Source organism: Choristoneura fumiferana, chromosome 21 (assembly GCF_025370935.1).
Source record: "Choristoneura fumiferana chromosome 21, NRCan_CFum_1, whole genome shotgun sequence".
NCBI classification, from domain to species: Eukaryota; Metazoa; Arthropoda; class Insecta; order Lepidoptera; family Tortricidae; genus Choristoneura; species Choristoneura fumiferana.
In genome coordinates this window covers 10,821,608-10,840,897 of record NC_133492.1, presented here as the reverse complement: position 1 = coordinate 10,840,897, position 19,290 = coordinate 10,821,608, and the positions used below count along the sequence as shown (strand labels likewise).

At 37.9% G+C, this 19,290-nt stretch overlaps 1 protein-coding gene across 1 annotated transcript in view; it reads left to right on the top strand.

Annotated features, from left to right (window-relative positions):
* Window positions 1-238: 238 nt before the first annotated feature.
* LOC141439498 (uncharacterized) overlaps window positions 239-19,290 on the top strand; it is a 78,660-nt gene continuing 59,608 nt past the window's right edge. The window contains exons 1-2 of the mRNA XM_074103776.1: window positions 239-737; window positions 2,439-2,460. Coding sequence (XP_073959877.1) covers window positions 576-737; window positions 2,439-2,460 — 184 coding nt within the window. The 5' untranslated portion in view covers window positions 239-575. The remainder of the gene's footprint in view (window positions 738-2,438; window positions 2,461-19,290) is intronic.

Below are 19,290 nucleotides of genomic sequence, written 5' to 3'. Positions count from 1 at the left end.
ACAGATTTTAATTATTTTTCGCTTTTTTCAGTCAGTTATTTTTTTTAATATTTGATGTAGGCAACGTAGCATTGTGCCAGTTCAAAAATTCAGCTTCTAATTTTCCGAATATTTTGAACATCAAATACAGTCAGCATTGCCGTGACGTAGCAGTGTAGAGGCAGCATAAGATGAGTGCTCCTGATTATGGGTAATAAGCCAAGCGGAGTAGGTACGCGTAGAGTAGATGGACGGCGGAGCGCGCATGAGCGATGAGCGAGGCGCCCCGGCCAGTACCTCCGCCGCTTGCATCGCCGCCAGACGCCTCGCGCGGCTAACCAGGGCCCTGTGCAGTGTGCAACCATGCAATAATGACTGACCCCTACCGCGGACCACCCTCCTACTACACTCATTAAGAGGCCACACCTCCCCCAACAGCCCAACTCACGAGCAATGGCAAGAACAGACTTTTCAAACAACACAGATTTATAGTGGCTATCGTTAAACTTAATCGCTCCCGCGATTTGTAATCAGTTTAAATTACAGTGACTTTTACCACCTGTGGCTATAACGTGTGAGACATCACAGATTCCACGATGAGGCACGACGACGACGGATCAGCGCTCGCTGACAGGATAGCAGCATTCAAGGGCGATCCGGAGAAACTTCGACAGGCCAATGAGTTTGTAGACCAACTTATACAACAAGCAAAAAAAGAGGCCGAACTTAAACAAAAACAGAAAGAGCGAAGTAAAGTCGTAAGTATCAATGTATATTTAACCACGTAAGGAAAAGCAATAAACGGAATTGATAGGGCGGTAAGTGTTACTGGCATAGCTGCTGTAGATTGCAAGTTCGGCTTCTTCAGAATACCTAGCAGCTCTTATTTTATCATGATCTTAAACACAATTAACTAGATTTCTCAATACGCATGCTTGTCATCTGTTTGTATTTAAACACATTTCGATCTAGCGTATCACTTCAATAGTGGTTTCAGTCACACTCTTCCACTTGTACAATCTAGATTAAGATCGGATCCGCGACCTTTCACGTGAGCATCTGAAACTACCTTTTTCTAAACAGATGCATCAAATTGCACTTGCGATGGCTGGCTACGCGTGCACCCATGGAGATGTTAGGAATGATGAATGAGCCGCTATCTCACGAGTATTGAGACAATGTTGATCGCTATCCGCCCCTCCATCATTGTTCATTAATCCGTATCAACCGTGTTTTGGTGATCGATGTGCGGGAGATTTTATTGAACAATCGGCCCACGCTTATCTGATAAAACAATGTAGAGTGCAGATCAAAAGCAAAATGTTGAATGGAAATAAAAATCCTTCTACCGTATATAAAATGTCACTCAGCAAACACCTTAGTGCTATCCTAAAGGGCGATAGAGATCAGAAAGAGGGTTCATAATATGTCATCTCTTGATGTAGCCTTTTGTACAATAAACACTGCCATGTGGCCGCAGGGAATCTTTATTATTTATGCAATAACGTGTATGAAAATGAATATTTCAATGAATTTTTTAAAGAAAATGATGAAATGTTCCTGTCACGGTTAGGTACATTGACTAAATGAGAAGATGATGTTTCATCTAACATGGTAGGTACTTGTTCACTGTTGCAAACGAAATGGTAGGTATTTTTAGACAGATATTTTTTGACTATACCTATCGAGTGAATCTAGTGAGTACCTAACCTACCTAGATTAGGTACCGCAATATTTAACAAGCTTTTCGCTGCAGCTTGCGCTATTTAGAACTTCTCATTTGGCTAGTGGAAATGAACATAAATTGCTACAAGTCACAACAAAAAGTCAATAAAGTACCACACAACGCTTTGCTCCGACTATTGGCAAAGTATCAATAAAGTCAGCTAGCCGCGACTATAACCCAATAACTTGATTGCAAATAGTATTTCAAAGATCGCGAGGGTAAGTGCTTTCTTAATTAACGTTCCGCCTTTGCCCTGAGGGCACGAGGGGCAAACTCCCGTCCCTATGAAGGTGCTTTGCAAATTCTTTTGTTTAGTTTAGTCCATGTAGGGTTTTGGTTTGCCTTGAGTTCCCTTTAAAACGCGACTTATAAATAGTTTGCAATAGTATCGTGTACCTAATAATAGTTACATAGTTCTATAGTTTCACCATGCAAACATAGCGTGCTAGTAAATACCTACTCTATTCAAGCGTACCTAGGCAATTACCTATTGTCTACGTAACCGTAATACTTAAAGCCTTGCAACACTTTTCAAAACAGCAGAAAATTATTCTTCACTATTGTTCTCACTATTTTAACTGTAAGTACATGGTCATTTGCATTTATAAGTACCTAAGTTACAAGAGTGTTCATTTATTATTTTTATAATTATAAATTGCCGGCTTATGCATTCACTGACAATTAGTTGTTTAAGTTTGATTATGTTAATTCAGGGGATTGTTTTTTGTTGCAGGAAACACAAGATACGGATTCTGGTAAGTGTTAAAATTAATCAAGAATCCAAAACTATGTTAATTTCCTTTAATATTAATCCGGAATATTTCAGCGGTAGTGAGATTAGTTTGACTGAACACCCCTACAAATGTTTTTCGGGTTTTTTAGCTGTGGTTGACAAAAGTTTCAATACATTGATCAATGTTCGAAGTGTACGGCTTCAAAGGTATCACTATTAGAGTCTATCTAGAGTCTGTCAGGCGAGTCGAGACCCTTGAAAAAGACGGCATTTAAAAAAAAGTCTGCTCTGATAATAATAAAACGCTAAAAACTAAACGCCTTTCTCAATTTGTGAGCACTACAGTAGGTACATAGTTACTCGTAAAAAACAGCTGCATAAATTTAAGTATAAATCATAGTTTTCGGCATGTTATCAGTGTTGACATTTAAAAGATTGTTGAAAATGCCCGCTTTTTCAAGGGACATGACTCGCTTGACGAACTCTATTTATTAACCGACTTCAGAAAAGGAGAAGGTTCTATGTTCCAATGTTTGTATTTTTTATATATATATATGTTCACCGATTACTCAGTCAATTGTGGATTGATTTTCAAAATTCTTTTTTTATTAGAAGGAGTACTCTTCTGAGGTGTTCCCATTGTCACCAAGTTAAGATCTGATGATAGGATCCTAGGGAAATCGAGGGCAAACCTCAAGTTTTATAGGCACACCTATGGCGATTTTGGCATTTTTAGCATTAAGAAAAGCATTTAGATTCAAAAAGTATCATTTGGTAACCTGGACCTGATGAAGAAGACAGTAGATGACCAAATGGAACTCGTCAAAGCTAAGTAGGTAATGCTCGCTCGTCTATAAACGACCATGATTAAATATACCTAGATAAGCGACTAAGAACAAGCTTAAAGTTAATGATTGTTTCGAACTGATCTGATGCTGAAGCCAGAAGGTAGGCAACGGCACTCTGTTATACAACAACGTAACTAAGTCATGTTTGAGCTTAATGGAATCGTTGTGAGATGTGCTTTGGTTCCGAATGACTAAAAAGTGAGAAATACTTAAAGATTTTTTTTAACAAAAAAGTAAAACCGACTCCAAAAAAATAAAAACAATAAAAAAATGGAACCGAATACAAAACCCAAGAAAATATTTTTCTAGGTACCTACTAGCTCGAAGTCGGTGACTCAGCAAGAGCCAGCAGGAGTGGAACAATAGTCGTTTAGCTCACCTACCTTTTTTTTCACTTTATTCGACTGAATGGCAAACGAGCAAGTGGGTCTCCTGATGATAAGAGATCACCACCGTCCATAAACATCTGCAACACCAGGGGTATTGCAGATGCGTTGCCAACCAAGAGACCTAAGATGGGATACCTCAAGTGCCAGTAATTTCACCGGCTGTCTTACTCTCCACGCCGAAACACAACAGTGCAAGCACTGCTGCTTCACGGCAGGATTAGCGAGCAAGATGGTGGTAGCAATCCGGGCGGACCTTGCACAAGCCCCTATCACCTGTTAAGTTGTTACGTACCACCTTGTTAGTTTTTAATTTTTTTGGAGTCAGTTTTACATTTTCGTTAAAAAAGTCTTTAATAAAAACTTTTATAGGAGTGATCAAGTCAAGCTAATCGAACATTTTACCATTTTTAAAATTTTAGACTAATTTTAAAATATTTTGTCTTTCAATGTTAAAATTCGAAAAGTGGGTAACCCTAGAAGCTCCCTCTAGACTAGACTCTAGAGAAAGAAGCAACAGTTTACGCAAAGAGGAGCAAGGGCTCTCAGAGTCAAGCATTTGGGCTTGCAAGTATGCTTAGTATAGCACTCATAGAGAATTTCTTTCATAACAACTGTGGCAAAGGGATTTTTGAAGATGAGGGTTTCGTGCAAAGTGTCATTCATAACTGAATCAAAACACAGGAGTTCAAAATCCGCTTTCACATTTTAATTAGTGATAGTGATTGCCTTAGTAATAGACACACGTCAAGATGGATTTTATACTTCATTCAGAAGAATAGACATTAGACAATGAACCTTTTTTTTTTGGACGGACTGTTGCTGTTAGCCTCAGACGGCTTTTACAGCTTACCGGAGAGAGGGCGAGCTACCAACACTACTACCCCTATATATACTGTAGTCTTTGACTACTACCATGAGTTTACAGTGACCGTACTCGATAGCGACGGCGTAATTTATTTGTATGGAGAATTGTACAGCGCCTCTACAAATAATTTACGCCGTCGCTATCGAGTACGGTCACTGTAAACTCATGGTAGTGGTACTGATTGGGCTGCTCAGCAAGTGGGTGGTTTTACTTAGCATGCCAAAAGGTGCTCCTATTGAGCCGACCTCTTTGGACGCTAAGGGAGAATTTGCAATCAATCGGAATTTTTATGCACAGTGAACCTATTGTCTCATTCTATATCTCTCAAAAAACTCGCAAAGGAATTACTAATTAATTAGGCTAGTACCCAGTTTAATACATCAGTGCTAGTACCACATGCAGATGATCTGTGGTTAGTACTTAGTTGGGTTGGTACTCGCTGAACCCCGTGCGCGTCTTGACTTTAAGGATGTCGGTATGTAGGTACGGTCACGATCGTTAATTTGGGACCCACTTAGGATCTAATATCTGTCATTTTGTATGACAATTCAAAGGATTTTTTGAAGAAATGGGTCTCAAAACTCGTGACCGTATCCTTTTGTCTAAGTAGGTACTCTTCCAACTACTTACTACTACGAGTATGATTTTAAAAATTACAAGAGAAATTCTGCGAGTTTCCTTTGAACTGGTAATTTATATGACCGGTAATCCAACGTAATAAACGGCCTGCGCCATTGTACCTAATCCTTATGATAGCGCCGTTGCTGATATATCCCTACGAGAGCCTAGTCCTTCTCCTCAAACCGGATAATCCTGTCGGGTAAGCGGATCAATTGTTCTCTCAAGCTACATCTTTTGTGAGAATATTTCGATCGAAAAAACGTTACACTGTGCAGGTGGAAGCGTCAAAAATTACTTCTTCGTCTTCTTACCGAGTCACGTTCGACTTTTATTTTACCTATTGTTTTAAAGGATGTACCTACCGATTGGCATTGATCGCGTTTTTAACCGACTTAAAAGAAAGAGTTTATTTTGCAGGTGGTAGGACCTTGTGCAAGGTCCACCCGGATTGCTACCACCATCTTGCTCGCTAATCCTGCCGTGAAGCAGCAGTGCTTGCACTGTTGTGTTTCGGCGTGGAGAGTAAGACAGCCGCTGAAATAACTGGCACTTGAGGTATCCCATCTTAGGCCTCTAGGTTGGCAACGCATCTGCAATACCCCTGGTGTTGCAGATGTTTATGGGCGGTGGTGATCTCTTACCATCAGGAGACCCACTTGCTCGTTTGCCATCCAGTCAAATAAATAAAAAAAAAAATTAAAAAAAAAAAACGATCCTTATGTATTTGTCAGGATTTTACGGTTTTTGTATATGTCAGTCTATACCAGTTTCTTAACATGTATGCCACATAAGTATGTGTATTTATTTATTTGTTTGTCTATATTTTCTATATGTATGTATGTATATATATGTATACTGTATATATTTTAGTCCACGCATTATCTTAAAAATTACAAATGTAATTGTTAAAATTCTTTAATTAGAAAGATAATCCAACATAAGGTACTGCGCAAGTTTCATGAAAATCGGTTTAGTAGTTTTGGAGATAGAGAGTTACATAAGTGGGTGTATCAGTAACGAGGCCCGAATGACATTTTCCTAACCTAAAACTGCAGACGGCGGTCAAGCTCTTCTCATTACTTACACTCGCACTTTAGGGAAATGAAATAAAATGGCTATTGTCTTGTCTAGACAGAGAAATAACAGTAATATAGCCGGCGGGCGGGCGGAAACTGTTCATCTCCGCAGAACCATTATTGCTTCCCTTCATGTCGCAACCAGAATAATACCACAAATGCGATTTAATTCCCGCTGGACTGAACATATGTTATGATTATGAGTTCAAGAATGTGATTGTCATTTTAGTTAGTAGGTATTTAGGATTAGGACAAATTTGCGAATGTCAAGCAGAATACGCAGGGCCGGATTGAGAGGTCGAGGCCTTGGGGCAACACAGGAGTGGAGAAACTATTTTCCAAATGTAAACAGTATAATTATGTTTGTACAAATTACTACCTACAGGTAATGCCAATCTACCTATAGGTAGGCCGCCTATTGCCTACCTTAGAAAATCTCTATGTATATACCTGTGTTTTATGTACTACTTACTGTGTTTGTGTGCAATAAAGAGTTATTGTATTGTGTATTGTAAAGGTGAAAAACAATATCAAAGGAAAATTGTTTACTAGGGATTACTCGTCGGAATTAAAAAAAATACCCAAGTCTATTGTGGTAGCCCCTCTTTTGTGGAGGCCCCGGGGCGGATGCGCACCCCTAAATCCGGCCCTGAGAATATGGTTTAAAATATAACCTGGTTAGGTTAGGTTAGACTACTTAGAAAAATTGAACAACCCCCGACAGTCATTGCAAAGTTCAACATCTCAAACGCCGCTGAACCGATTTTAATGAAACTAAGCTGACGACCATCTCGATTAAACTAGCGGCCAAGAGCGTGTAGAACACGCCAAAGATAGGGTTCCGTAGCCATTACGAAAAAATCAAGTATGTACCTAATATTTTTTTAAGGATTTCGTTATTTATACGGAATCTTCTAAGTTTAGATAGGTATATTTATTTTAAACCTTAGGCTGCTAGTTACTCTTAAACTGCTAATAATTCTCAAGCAAACTTAGCCGTTATAGTTTTTCTTGTAAATTTGATAAGTATAGGTGGGAGGTCGCCACTGTGCCACTGTTCAAGTCGACTCCGTGTTTATAATTAAATAATAATTACAATTATACGATAATAACGAAGAAATCGCATAAAAATCAAAATTCAGTGCTTAGAACCACACAGTCAATATGAAGTTTTTAGTGCAAAAGTGAAAAACAGTGTTAAAAACATACCAAAAACAAAGGAACAATACAACGGACAAAATCATATTTTCTCGAAGCGAAGACTAACCAGATCAGTGTTGTGATTGAGGCAATTATGAATTACGCCGACGCGACAGACTCGTAGTATTGTGCGCATAAGGAATCTTATTTCACCCAAGTTCATAACCTAAAAATTTATAGGTTAATAAACAACTGCAAATCATTTTGCTCAAAATCTATATGTATATCAGCGCCATCTAGCGGCGTGTGGCAGAACACGAGGGACAAATACGATAAAAACTGAGGGCGTTCGCTATTAACACACTCACCTTCGTTTCTCACCACAACTTCCAGAGGGCAGCACTTGGATAGTAGTTGCAAGTAGTTGTCAACAAAAATGGACGAAATAAAAAATATGCTAAGAAATATGCAAGAAGAAATGAGACAACAAAAAGCGGACATGTTGGATATGAAAGACGACATAAAAAATACTATCATTAACAACATAAACGAAAAGTTTCAAAGTCTGGAAATAAAGAATGAATTTTTAGAACAAAAATTGGAACAACAAAAGAAAGAAATAGATAAGATCGAGAGATTTACTAGAAGAAAAAACTTACTATTTTTCGGAGTCGAAGAACGAGAAAGATGCTATCAGGACTTGGAGGAACATGTACTGGACATCATAAATAATAACCTAAACATCAATTGCGAGAATAATAGCATCGAATCAGTAAGGCGACTGGGGAAAAAAGGGGGAAAAATCAGACCTATAGTAGTGTCGTTACTTACTATGGGGCTGAAAATAAAAATTCTAAAAAACAAGAAGAACCTTGGAACGTCACCATACTACATAAAAGAAGACTTCCCCCCCGAAGTAATGAACAAGCGCAAGGAACTGCAAATCGAGCTAGAGAAAGAAAGAGAGCAAGGAAGAAGAGCAATCATAAAATATGATAGACTCATCATTTTAAAACCGCCAGGCAAACAAGAGGAACGCGAGAAAAAAGATTCAAAAAAAAGGAACCTGTCAGAATCCCCCGAATCACCGGGAAACTCCGGAATCTCCGGAAACTCCGAAAACAAAAAGCAACCTACGAAGATCAACAAGAGCAACAATATGACCAACTTCCTTATAAAAAAACCGACGCTCACTTATCGCGAAGATCCATCCCCGCAACAAAAATCGCAAGAATCTAGCCGTACAGCACAATAGCAGTCAACACGAACCCCTCTCAACCTCCCAAGACGGCTGGTCTCCGTGGGAGAGTTAGACCAAAACCCTTCAGAGATACACAACTTATCAACGAAAAATGAAAACTTATACTTCATTGCAACATTTAATGTGAGAACTTTGTCAACTCATACTCGTCTCCTCGAGTTATTGGACGCGTTAGAAAATACAAAATTCGATATAATCGGTCTTTCTGAAATAAGACGACTCGGTAATACAATAGAAGAGCACAAAGATATAATTTTTCACTACATTGGAGAGACTCCTGGATTGTACGGAGTGGGCTTTCTAGTGAAAAAGCATCTTAAAAATAACATTGAAAGTTTTACTGGACTATCAGAGCGTGTGGCGCTATTGAAATTAAATATTGACGGTTTCCAAATAAGCTTTATACAAGTTTATGCACCTACAGAGGCGGCCCACGACGACGAAATAGAGCATTTCTATAACACCATTGATAAAGCTCTAAGCTTGTCTGGAGAAAAAGTTGTAGTCATGGGCGACTTTAACGCAAAAATCGGCCAACCAACATCGGAAGACAGTCCATTCATGAATATATTCGGATATGGCGAACGAAACAGTAGGGGAGAGAGGCTGATACAGTTTGCTCACGAAAAAAACCTTTACATCATGAACACATTCTTTAGAAAGAAAAGTAAACAAAGATGGACTTGGAGATCCCCAGACGGTGTCACCAAAAATGAACTTGATTATATTTTAACAAACCTATATAAGAATGTTCAAGACGTACAAATCATTAACGTGACATTCCCGTCTGATCACAGATTCTTAAGGGCAACTTTAAACTTGAAAACAATTAAAAAAAGCAGAACTAATTATGCCAAAAATACGAGAAGCTCGCTAAAAAGTGAAGATGAAACAACAAGATATCTCGAAGCATTACACATCTGTTTAGAAGATCTCACTCACCAGTGTGAAGATGACACGGTCCAGAAATACTACGATAAAATAATCTGCGCTATCGAAAATAGTTTAAAAACAGCTCTCATACCCAACACAAATACAGACACAAAATGTAATGTTATATCTGAACGCACCAGGAGATTAATCCACCGAAGAAAAGAGTTACAACAGACGAAACCTAAATCACGAGCATTGAAAAACGAATTAAAAGCCCTGTATAAGCTCATAAGTAAATACATACGACAAGACTACAAGAAACACAGAAAAAATACTATAATAAAATACCTTAATTCGTCAGGCAGTCTAAAGAGAGCATACAAAGAACTAAGATCTCACAAAACTTGGATAGAAGGGCTTCGCGGTTCGGACAAAGTATCATACAGCAGAAAAGATATACTCCAAATAGCCACTATGTTTTACAAAGCTTTGTATAACGCCCCAGTGCACCACGAAAGCTCTAACGTAACAGAACAAGATTACAACGTCACGCCAACAGAGCCAGTAGATGAACTCGAAATTATTAGAGAAATAAAGAGGCTCAAACCTGAGAAAAGTCCAGGACCGGACCGGATAACCAACGAGACAATAAAAATTGCGTGCACACTGCTTGCTACACCTTTGGCTAAACTCTTTAATATGATAATTGACACCTCTACCACACCCAGGCAGTGGTCAGAATCAGACATTATACTTTTGTATAAAAAAGGTGATCCAAAAGACATAAACAACTACCGACCCATCAGCCTTCTACCTTCGCTGTACAAGCTGTTTTCGTCGGTTATAGAGAAAAGAATTAGTAACACACTGGATTCATACCAACCGATCGAACAAGCAGGGTTTCGAAGGGGTTACTCTACCGTAGACCATATTCATTCAGTCGAGCTACTTCTAGAGAAGTACCAAGAATTCCAAAGACCGCTCTACGTAGCCTTTATCGACTACCAAAAAGCCTTCGACACCATACTCCACTCATCAATATGGGAAGCCATGAAAACACAAAATGTAGAGGCCAAATACATTAAAGTCCTGAAATATCTCTACGAAAATAGCACTAGTAGAGTAAAACTGGAAACAACAGGGCCTCCTATTGAAATCAAGAGAGGAGTAAGGCAAGGGGACCCCTTATCACCTAAAATCTTCATAGCGGTACTTGAGTCGATCATTAGTAAATTAAACTGGAGCACGGTCGGCTTAAATATAAATGGAGAGCGTATTAGCCACCTGAGGTTCGCTGATGACCTAGTCCTGCTGTCTGAAAACAGCGGAGAGCTAGAATACATGATAGACACGTTACAAAAAGCAAGTAGACAGAAAGGCCTAGAGATGAATTTCAGCAAAACAAAGGTGATGACAAATTCAACAAGAAATCAAATAAGCATCGACAATGTACCGCTTGATTATGTCGACTCCTACATTTACCTAGGCAAGCAAATCTCTTTCCAAAAACAAAGCAACGATGTAGAAATAGAAAGAAGGATTAAAGGGACTTGGAAGAAGTATTGGAGCCTCAAGGAAATTTTTAAAAGCCAGATGCCAATGAAAATTAAGAAACAGGTCATGGATAGCTGTCTACTACCGTCACTCACTTACGCTTGTCAGACTTGGAAATTCACACGCCGAGTAAAAAACAAAATAACGTCTTGCCAACGGAGCATGGAAAGAAGCATGATGAAAATTCGAAAAATTCAAAAAATCCGCCACTCTGTCATAAGAGAAGTATCAGGAGTTATAGACGCCCTGAGTTACTCGCAAAAATTAAAATGGCGATGGGCAGGCCACGTAGCTAGAATGGGTGACAATCGCTGGACATCTAGGCTGACGTCATGGCCAGGCCCTGCAGGCACCAGAAAGAGAGGGAGACCAAAAACCAGATGGGCAGATGACATTGTTGAAATCGCTGGAAAACTATGGATGGAAAAAGCCAATGATAGAGACTATTGGGCATCTCTGGAGGAGGCCTTTACCCTCAATTAAGAGGGGTTCCGCATGAAAATAGATTATATACTTTTTTTTTGTTTGTAACTTTTTAAATAATTATAGTACTATAGTGATAATAACCTAATGTTTCGAAATGCTGCTACTGATATGCGAGAAATAAAAGGCTTTTTTATTTTATTTATTTATTTTACTTTCCAAAATTAATAATAAAATAGGATGTTGATGTGTGATGTGATGTATTCGTGTTTGTGTATGTGTGTGTTTTTATGTCGGTGTATAAATAAGTGTTGTGAAGTGTGACTTGGCAGTGTCCCGGCGCATTTCGTGTCTAGTTTCTGGTTCTGTTGCCGTTGTCCACGTTGCAGAATTTAATTTAAAAATATTTATTGGTTTGACATTTGGAGACCTTATACATCTCCATTTCTTTATTTTAATAATTATTTTAAGTTTTTGACATTGGAGGCTTTTTACACCTCTGAAGATTGTATAATTTGGTTAATTAAATTAGTTTACTTTGACATTCAGAGACTATATACATCTCTGAATTATTTAGATTAGGAATTTTATTTATTGTTAACTCAGGGACTTTCTACATCCCCTTGCTATATAGTAATTTTATTATTAACTCAGGGACTTTATACATCCCTTGCTATATTTAAGGCTGTATATTGTTAAGCTTATGGATTTTAAACGTGTATATTTTTAGTTTAATTTCTAGTCACAGGCCCGCGACGTCGAAGCTCCCAAGACGATCCCATAGAGCTTATGGGAACGGAAGCAATACCATGCACTCGGTACCGCTCTGCTTTCAGAGCATGACATGAGTTCATGTGAGCTAACTTTGGGGGCGGCAGACGTGAGCTTGCCTTCGGAATCCAAAAGTTTAATGGTTACTTGACCTGAAATGTAAATTTCAGAATTAAATTATTATTATTATAATTATTATTATTTTTAATTTATGACGGTGGAAGCAGTCTACACTTCCACTGAACGTAGATTATAGTTAGAGTTTAGTTTTGTAACTAAGGGACCCCATACATCCCTGTATTATTATTATTATTATTTTGTATTTTCTTTTATTTCATTGTATACTGTAGTTTTTAAGTATTTTATTTGTAATTATTTTATGTTGAAAAAATGACTTTCTGCCAAGTTTCTTGCGGCGCATTCTTCTTGGCAATGATGGTCTTTCCGAAAGCGCTGGTAGTTTTAAAAAATGACGTGTAAAAGTGCCCATTGCGGCCTATTTACTGAATAAATGATTTTGATTTTGATTTTGATTTTAAATTACAGCTTTCTAGCAATGATAGTCTCGGAACAAAGCCGCGGACGGACAGACGGACAGACCGACAGACATGGCGAAACCATAAGGGTTCCGATTTGTTATTTTGGCTACGGAGCCCTAAAAAGTGAATGAAAAACGATGTACGACATGACTCCTGCATTAATATCTGCCACAGCGGACCGTACAAAAATATAGAAAGAAAGAAAGAAAAAGAAAGAAAATACATTTATTTAACGCCATAAAAACAAACATAGAACAAATATAAGACATACAGACGCTAAACAGGAACCCACTCAGCATAATGCCACGGCCAGCCGTGAGGACCTTATCTAATTAAAAACTAACTTTATATCTGACAAATAGAAATAGAGTCGTTTTTGTTGTATCAGATATTAGTGCTGGTTGACTGTAGCTACTTGGTAGGATATTCTTATCCGTACTAAAACATAGTAGCAAGGTGAACTGCTATTATATATCCTGCCTCATACTCTTGTACCTAAGTACGAGTAGGTATGTCATCTGGATGGCTTGACACCTGATATACTTACCTATTATTTTTCTTTTGTCTCCCAGACAATAGTTGGTATTGATAGAAGTATCTACGTAAGACGTCTGCGTTATATTATTCAGATGTCCCATTCAGTCGATACTTCCATTATCTAGTTAGATACGCGTCTACCTTTTCATTTAAGTACCTGTAGCTTGATAGATACCAAACTAATCCACTATTCGGCTAATATCACCTCCGTTTCTTGTATTATTTCAGTAACTTTCAATGCTATTGTGTTCGATTGACATAATTATCATCATCATATCAGCCGTAGGACGTCCACTGTTGGACATAGTCCTCCACCATAGACCTCCTTCTTCGGTTGGAAGCGGTCTGTATCCACCGTGAACCCGCGTCTTTCATCAGATCATCCGTCCATCTCGTTGGTGGACGTCCTACGTTGCGCTTCCCGTTCCGCGGTCTCCATTAGACAATTTTTCACAATTATAGTAGGTAGATAGTAAAAATTTGCGACGCATTCTTCTTACTTAGCAATAATAAATAAATAGTATATTTTTATCGAGGGACTAAACTAAGCCAATATATACCCGAGGTGGTTAGCCACCCGAGCTTTAGCGAGGGTGTCTATTTATCCGAGGTTGACCTCATTATTATTTTATTGACTTTAAGTCTCCAGGTGAAAATTCTATTATTCACTTCGTGTGCGAGAAAACGCTTTCTCTGAAAGAATGAATGCGTTTCTTATTCCTACAGTCCCTAAAACTTTCATAAGTTTAAAAATAAATCTTTCTAGATTTCGACGGCAAAAGATTATCAATTATGTCTTTTGCTCTTTGCTCGACATCATAATTTTAACTATCACTTGACGATAATGAGAGAATAATCATTTTATTTCACAAACCTGCACAAACCTGCGAAGCGATTCAATGGTGCGTGCGAAGTTCCCAATCCGCACTGGGCCCGCGTGGGAACTATGGCCCAAGTCCTCTTGTTCTGAGAGGAGGCCTGTGCCCAGCAGTGGGACGTATATAGGCTGGGATGATGATGATGAATCATTTTATTTTAATTGTTTATGATTTACGCTCTACAACACAATCCATCAGGAGACCCACTTGCTCGTTTGCCATCCAGTCGAATAAATAAAAAAAAACAACAATTTAAAAGTTCTAAGACCACGTACTAGACTAAGAACGTAATATTTTCGTCATGAAAATGGTCCACACAAAATCTTATTTTATGCCAAAAACTAAGCAATTACTGGCTAAAAAGATAAACTAAGTCACTCGAAGTATATTAAAAAAATAATTACTTTTATTCCCTAGGGACTAAAGTACTCACTTTACTCCCGCCGCGTAAGGCTATATTGATCTACTTTAGAGCATGAGAAGTGAAAAAAAAATATATATGTGATAGTCTTTCCGAGAGCGCTGTGGTGATAATACAAAAAGCCCTTTGCGGTCTACTTAAAAAATAAACGTTTTGATTTTGACATAACCAGTAGCGGGCCGCGATGATAGTCTTGTGACTCGTGAACATTTATAATTCAACGATGTAATGTAGCAGGTCCGAGTCCTAATTGTCTAATGTACTCAGAATCACAATCGTTTTCGCCTCTTCTTTCTTACACACGGTATAGGATGAGGGTGGAAAAGGTGGTGAATGCGATTGCGAACACCCGCATTTTAGACAACACGGCCTCTGTTTTTCGTCCGCCCATTGCACTGCACCCGAATAAGTAACTCTTCACCAAAATCAGAGTTATTTTTATGCGTTTTATATAGGGTGTTTTTATACATTTGATTTAACTTTAAGGGTAGATTATCAGGGGCGAAGCGTACATAGAACGTCCTATTCTCAGTGGTTTGCCCAATACATATTTACAAAATAGATCAACAGACATGACATACACGATCTATGAAAGACGTAGGTAAGCGATTTTTGTTTCAGTTTTACCACAGCAATCTCTGACGCTACTCCACTGATACTCATACACGTATTAGGGCCAATCATCTATTTTACCGACACTTTGGGCGTCTCCTGCGTTACCAAAATTGTCTCTGGCGTTACCAAAAAATCGCACTTCCAACAAGATATTTCACGGTTTAATAGGCTGAACTTACGTAGGATGGCATGTACACCATCTATTGAATTACAGAAAAAAACATGTTTACTTACAAAAATCTGCAATTGTTTGAAAAATGTCGCGGACAGATTAGTGTCAGCCCATTACCTAACTGAGAGTTCATGAAATCACAGAAAATTTGCCCTCTTATTGGAAATGACCGTAAAAGGTCCCTCACGTGTCACGCTCAACTGTTTTCGACACCTCACTAATGGCATTTCGGAAGGAGGATCCAAAAATAGGCTTCAGCCGTAGCCTTTGTGAACTCTACCTTTTATTTGCGCTCGCTTTGTCTGCAATTGATTTGCTTCGGTTTTACATAAAAATCAAGGCTTTTATATCTACATGGAAACAAATAAAACGTAAAATTAATGACATTCCTGATTTATGGCATTGTATTTATTTGTGTTTTAAAAGAGCAAACTGTCATTATGGGGCCCTAAAACAGAATTTTCTTTTTCTTCTTTGCCTTTTACCGATTTTTTGGGTTACTCGTAGGTAGAATGTGGAAAAATGTTCGGATGCGTCAGGATGCTATCTTGGATTGTCTTTTCCGCAAGTTGGACTCATTTCAAAGCGAGGGTTACTATTGACCACCACGTGTCTTACTCTTGCTTTTTTATGTTTGATCGCGCCAGGGCTTCTCTGACCGCGTGATCTTCCGAACGTCACCAAATGGCCATACTAATGGATCCTGCTTTTTATAACCAACAGAGTTTTGTTTTTAATTTAGAATTCTGTTTAAAATGACTTGTTGTGAAGTATTAATTCATCCTTATTTAGATCGTGATCTTGAGCTCATTTACATACTTACCTAAAGAGTCATGGCATGGCAGACGATAACAATCTTTGTTAACAGCTTATCAAAGAATGTCAGACTCCTGTTTGTGATAAGAGGTGAATCTAGAGGTGTCACTACTTCACAACCACTTAAAAAAATGTCTTGTTCGTTTTCAAAATTAAAAGCAAATCGCTTGAATACATCTCGAAATAAAATACCTACGTTAATAGTAGATTGTTCAACAAGCCACCCGAGCAGAGCGAGATGGTTGTTTAGTCTCGCGTTAAACACTAGGTACTTTTCACTTTGCATGCGAGGAAAAAAAACAATGTTTTGTTCAAAATTACAATATTACATTTTAAAACGTACGCTCGACTAATGGACCATCTGTTCAAAATTGAAATAGCAAAGAAAAAATTGTTGCGCGGTTTTTCTTTTCTTTGTTTGTTTATGAAGTGACGCTTTAAAAGCTGCTTATAAATATATGCAGCATAATAATAAAAATTGAAAACTATTAAAAACTAATTGGACTATGCATAATAAAATGAATTAATCCTTAATATAATTGAATAGATTCATATTCGTAATCATTAATTGTGTTTCACGATATTAAATCTTATTTTTTTTTAAATATTTTTGCACAGTTGTCATTTTGAGGTTATATATCCACGCCTAAAAAGCCTCATTCATAAACACCGTGTTGGCTGTTTAGGGGATTCCAACGTAAAAAAAAAAACCCTAGAGAATAAAAAGGAGCTTTAGTCCCGATATGCAGAGACTAAAGTAACATTTTAAGAGCATGAGAAGTGAAAAAGAATATTTCTTTAATCAGGCGTTACTTTGCGGAAGATAAGCTCTAGTTGAGTTTGAAACGCGTCAGTGTATTGTGGTGGTGGTGGTGATATAGATGGGTTTGTGTGATTTGTGTGGGTTCTGATTCTTACAGTGTGGAGGTGAAGGAACTGCATGAAAACGCATATCTCGCATAAACTTAGCTATCATAAGGTCGCAAAAGACAATAAAAAAAATCTTGAAAAAAACATAAGTCAAAAACTGTCGCAAGTACAATGTTCATATCATACTCTGCAGAAATATTCTTCACTATAAAAGTTACACACAAAAAAACCCAAGCCCATTTGATGTAAGGGCCGATTTTCTACGGAAACCCGACTATGGCCTTTTGGTAGGAATGGATATAAGTAGGTAGGTAGTTTGGATGAAAATAAAGGAGTACTTAGTCGAAATTTCATTTGTACATTTTTAATTTTTATTTCGCCTGTTAGGTGTCCTACTACTGAGCAAAGGCCTCCCCTTTCTCTTTCAAATTCATATTTAATTTAAACTGTTTAATGTAGTTAAACAAAAATTTCCAGTAAATTAACTTTTTAAACTTTCAAGTAGTAAATAAGGCTTTGAATTTAGCGTGCTAACATTAAACTAGCTTATGTTTATCTAGCAGGCAAACGTGTGATTAAATGTAGGTTCATTAATGTACCGTACTTGGTACTTATATGTATCACGCGTCAGTAAAAGTGGGGAAAAGACAGGCACGTAATATCACCTTTCGAAATCTGATGGTTCATTAAAAGTCGTCATAAACTTTTCTCGTAATTCCCGAACACTGCCTCAGTGCCCTTAGTGTAAGTTTTCGTTTACAAAATACGTCTCGATCGCGTTCGCGTTAAAATCGCAATTTGTATAGAATCACGAACATCGCAAACATTCCGCTAGAGGCGCTGTTCGCGTTTGCATACAAATTGAGATTATAACGCGAACGCGATCGAGATGTATTTTGTAACCGAAAACTTACAGTAAGGTAACTGAAATTACTCGATCCTACGTGTAACGATAGGCGTCGTATCACGTAGACACATACATTCTACGTGCACGGTACAGAATAGGAATTAGATTATACGATCTGGTTGAATTGATTGTAAAAACCCGGCCAAGAGCGTGTTGGTCACGCCCAAAATAGGGTTCCGTAGCCATTACGAAAAAATTAAGTAATACCTATTTTTCTAAGGATTTCGTATTTTATACGGAATCTTCCAAGTTTAGGTATATTTTATACCTTACGCTGCTATTTACTCATAAACTACTAATAATTCTCAAGCAAACTTAGCCGTTATAGTTTTCCTTGAAAGTTTGATATACTTACTACCATCATGAATTTTTCCACCCACCGGTTTACATTTTCGAGGGGGGGGGACGCTCGATTTTAATGAAAATTTGCACTTTAAAGTTGAATATTTTCGCAAACAAAACACTGAATCGAAAAATCGTCTTAGCAAACCCCTGGTTTTAAAAGACCTATCCACAATACCCCACACTATAGGGTTGGATGAGAAAAAAAAAATCACCCCCACTACGTCTACGGGAGGTACCCTAAAATATATATTTTTTAATTTTTAACTGTACCATTTTTGTCGGCATAGTTTACTTATATATCCGTGCAAAATTACAGCTTCTAAAAATTGATAGTCTCTGAGCAAAGCCGCGGACGACAGACAATAGACATGGCAAACTATAAGGTTCCGTTTTTGCCATTTGGCTCCTGCTGGAAACAAAAGTTTTGTTGTTTAAAATAATAAAATAAATTCTAAAAAAGTTAGGTGATTTCGTAATGTTGATTTCTTTCCGACGCACGGAAACCCTTCCGCAAATTTTATAACCAAACGAAAACAACGTTTATTTTGGCGAATAGTAAAACCAAAGTTGATTTGGACATGAAAATAATTTATAGCAATGCAAAATCAATATCTATACCGCCCGCACTGACTCTAAACGCCCCTCGTAAAAGAATGAGGTAGGTATGGTAGATTATGTATACTGTACATACGTCGAGCAAAATGGAACACTGCTAATGGTGGTTCCGTGGTTAAAAGGGGTAAAGGAAATTGTAGGTAGACACGAAATCTTTCCCTTGCAAGATTTTAGACTACCGAGGTCTAAGAAACTATTCAAAAACATCTAGAGCTTTGACAAGACGTTAGAAGTCTGGATTGATGTGTGCAGCTTGAGTTAACATGAATCGCCGAGAAACCTTTAAGTCAAAGAATGACACTTCAAAGAAAACGTC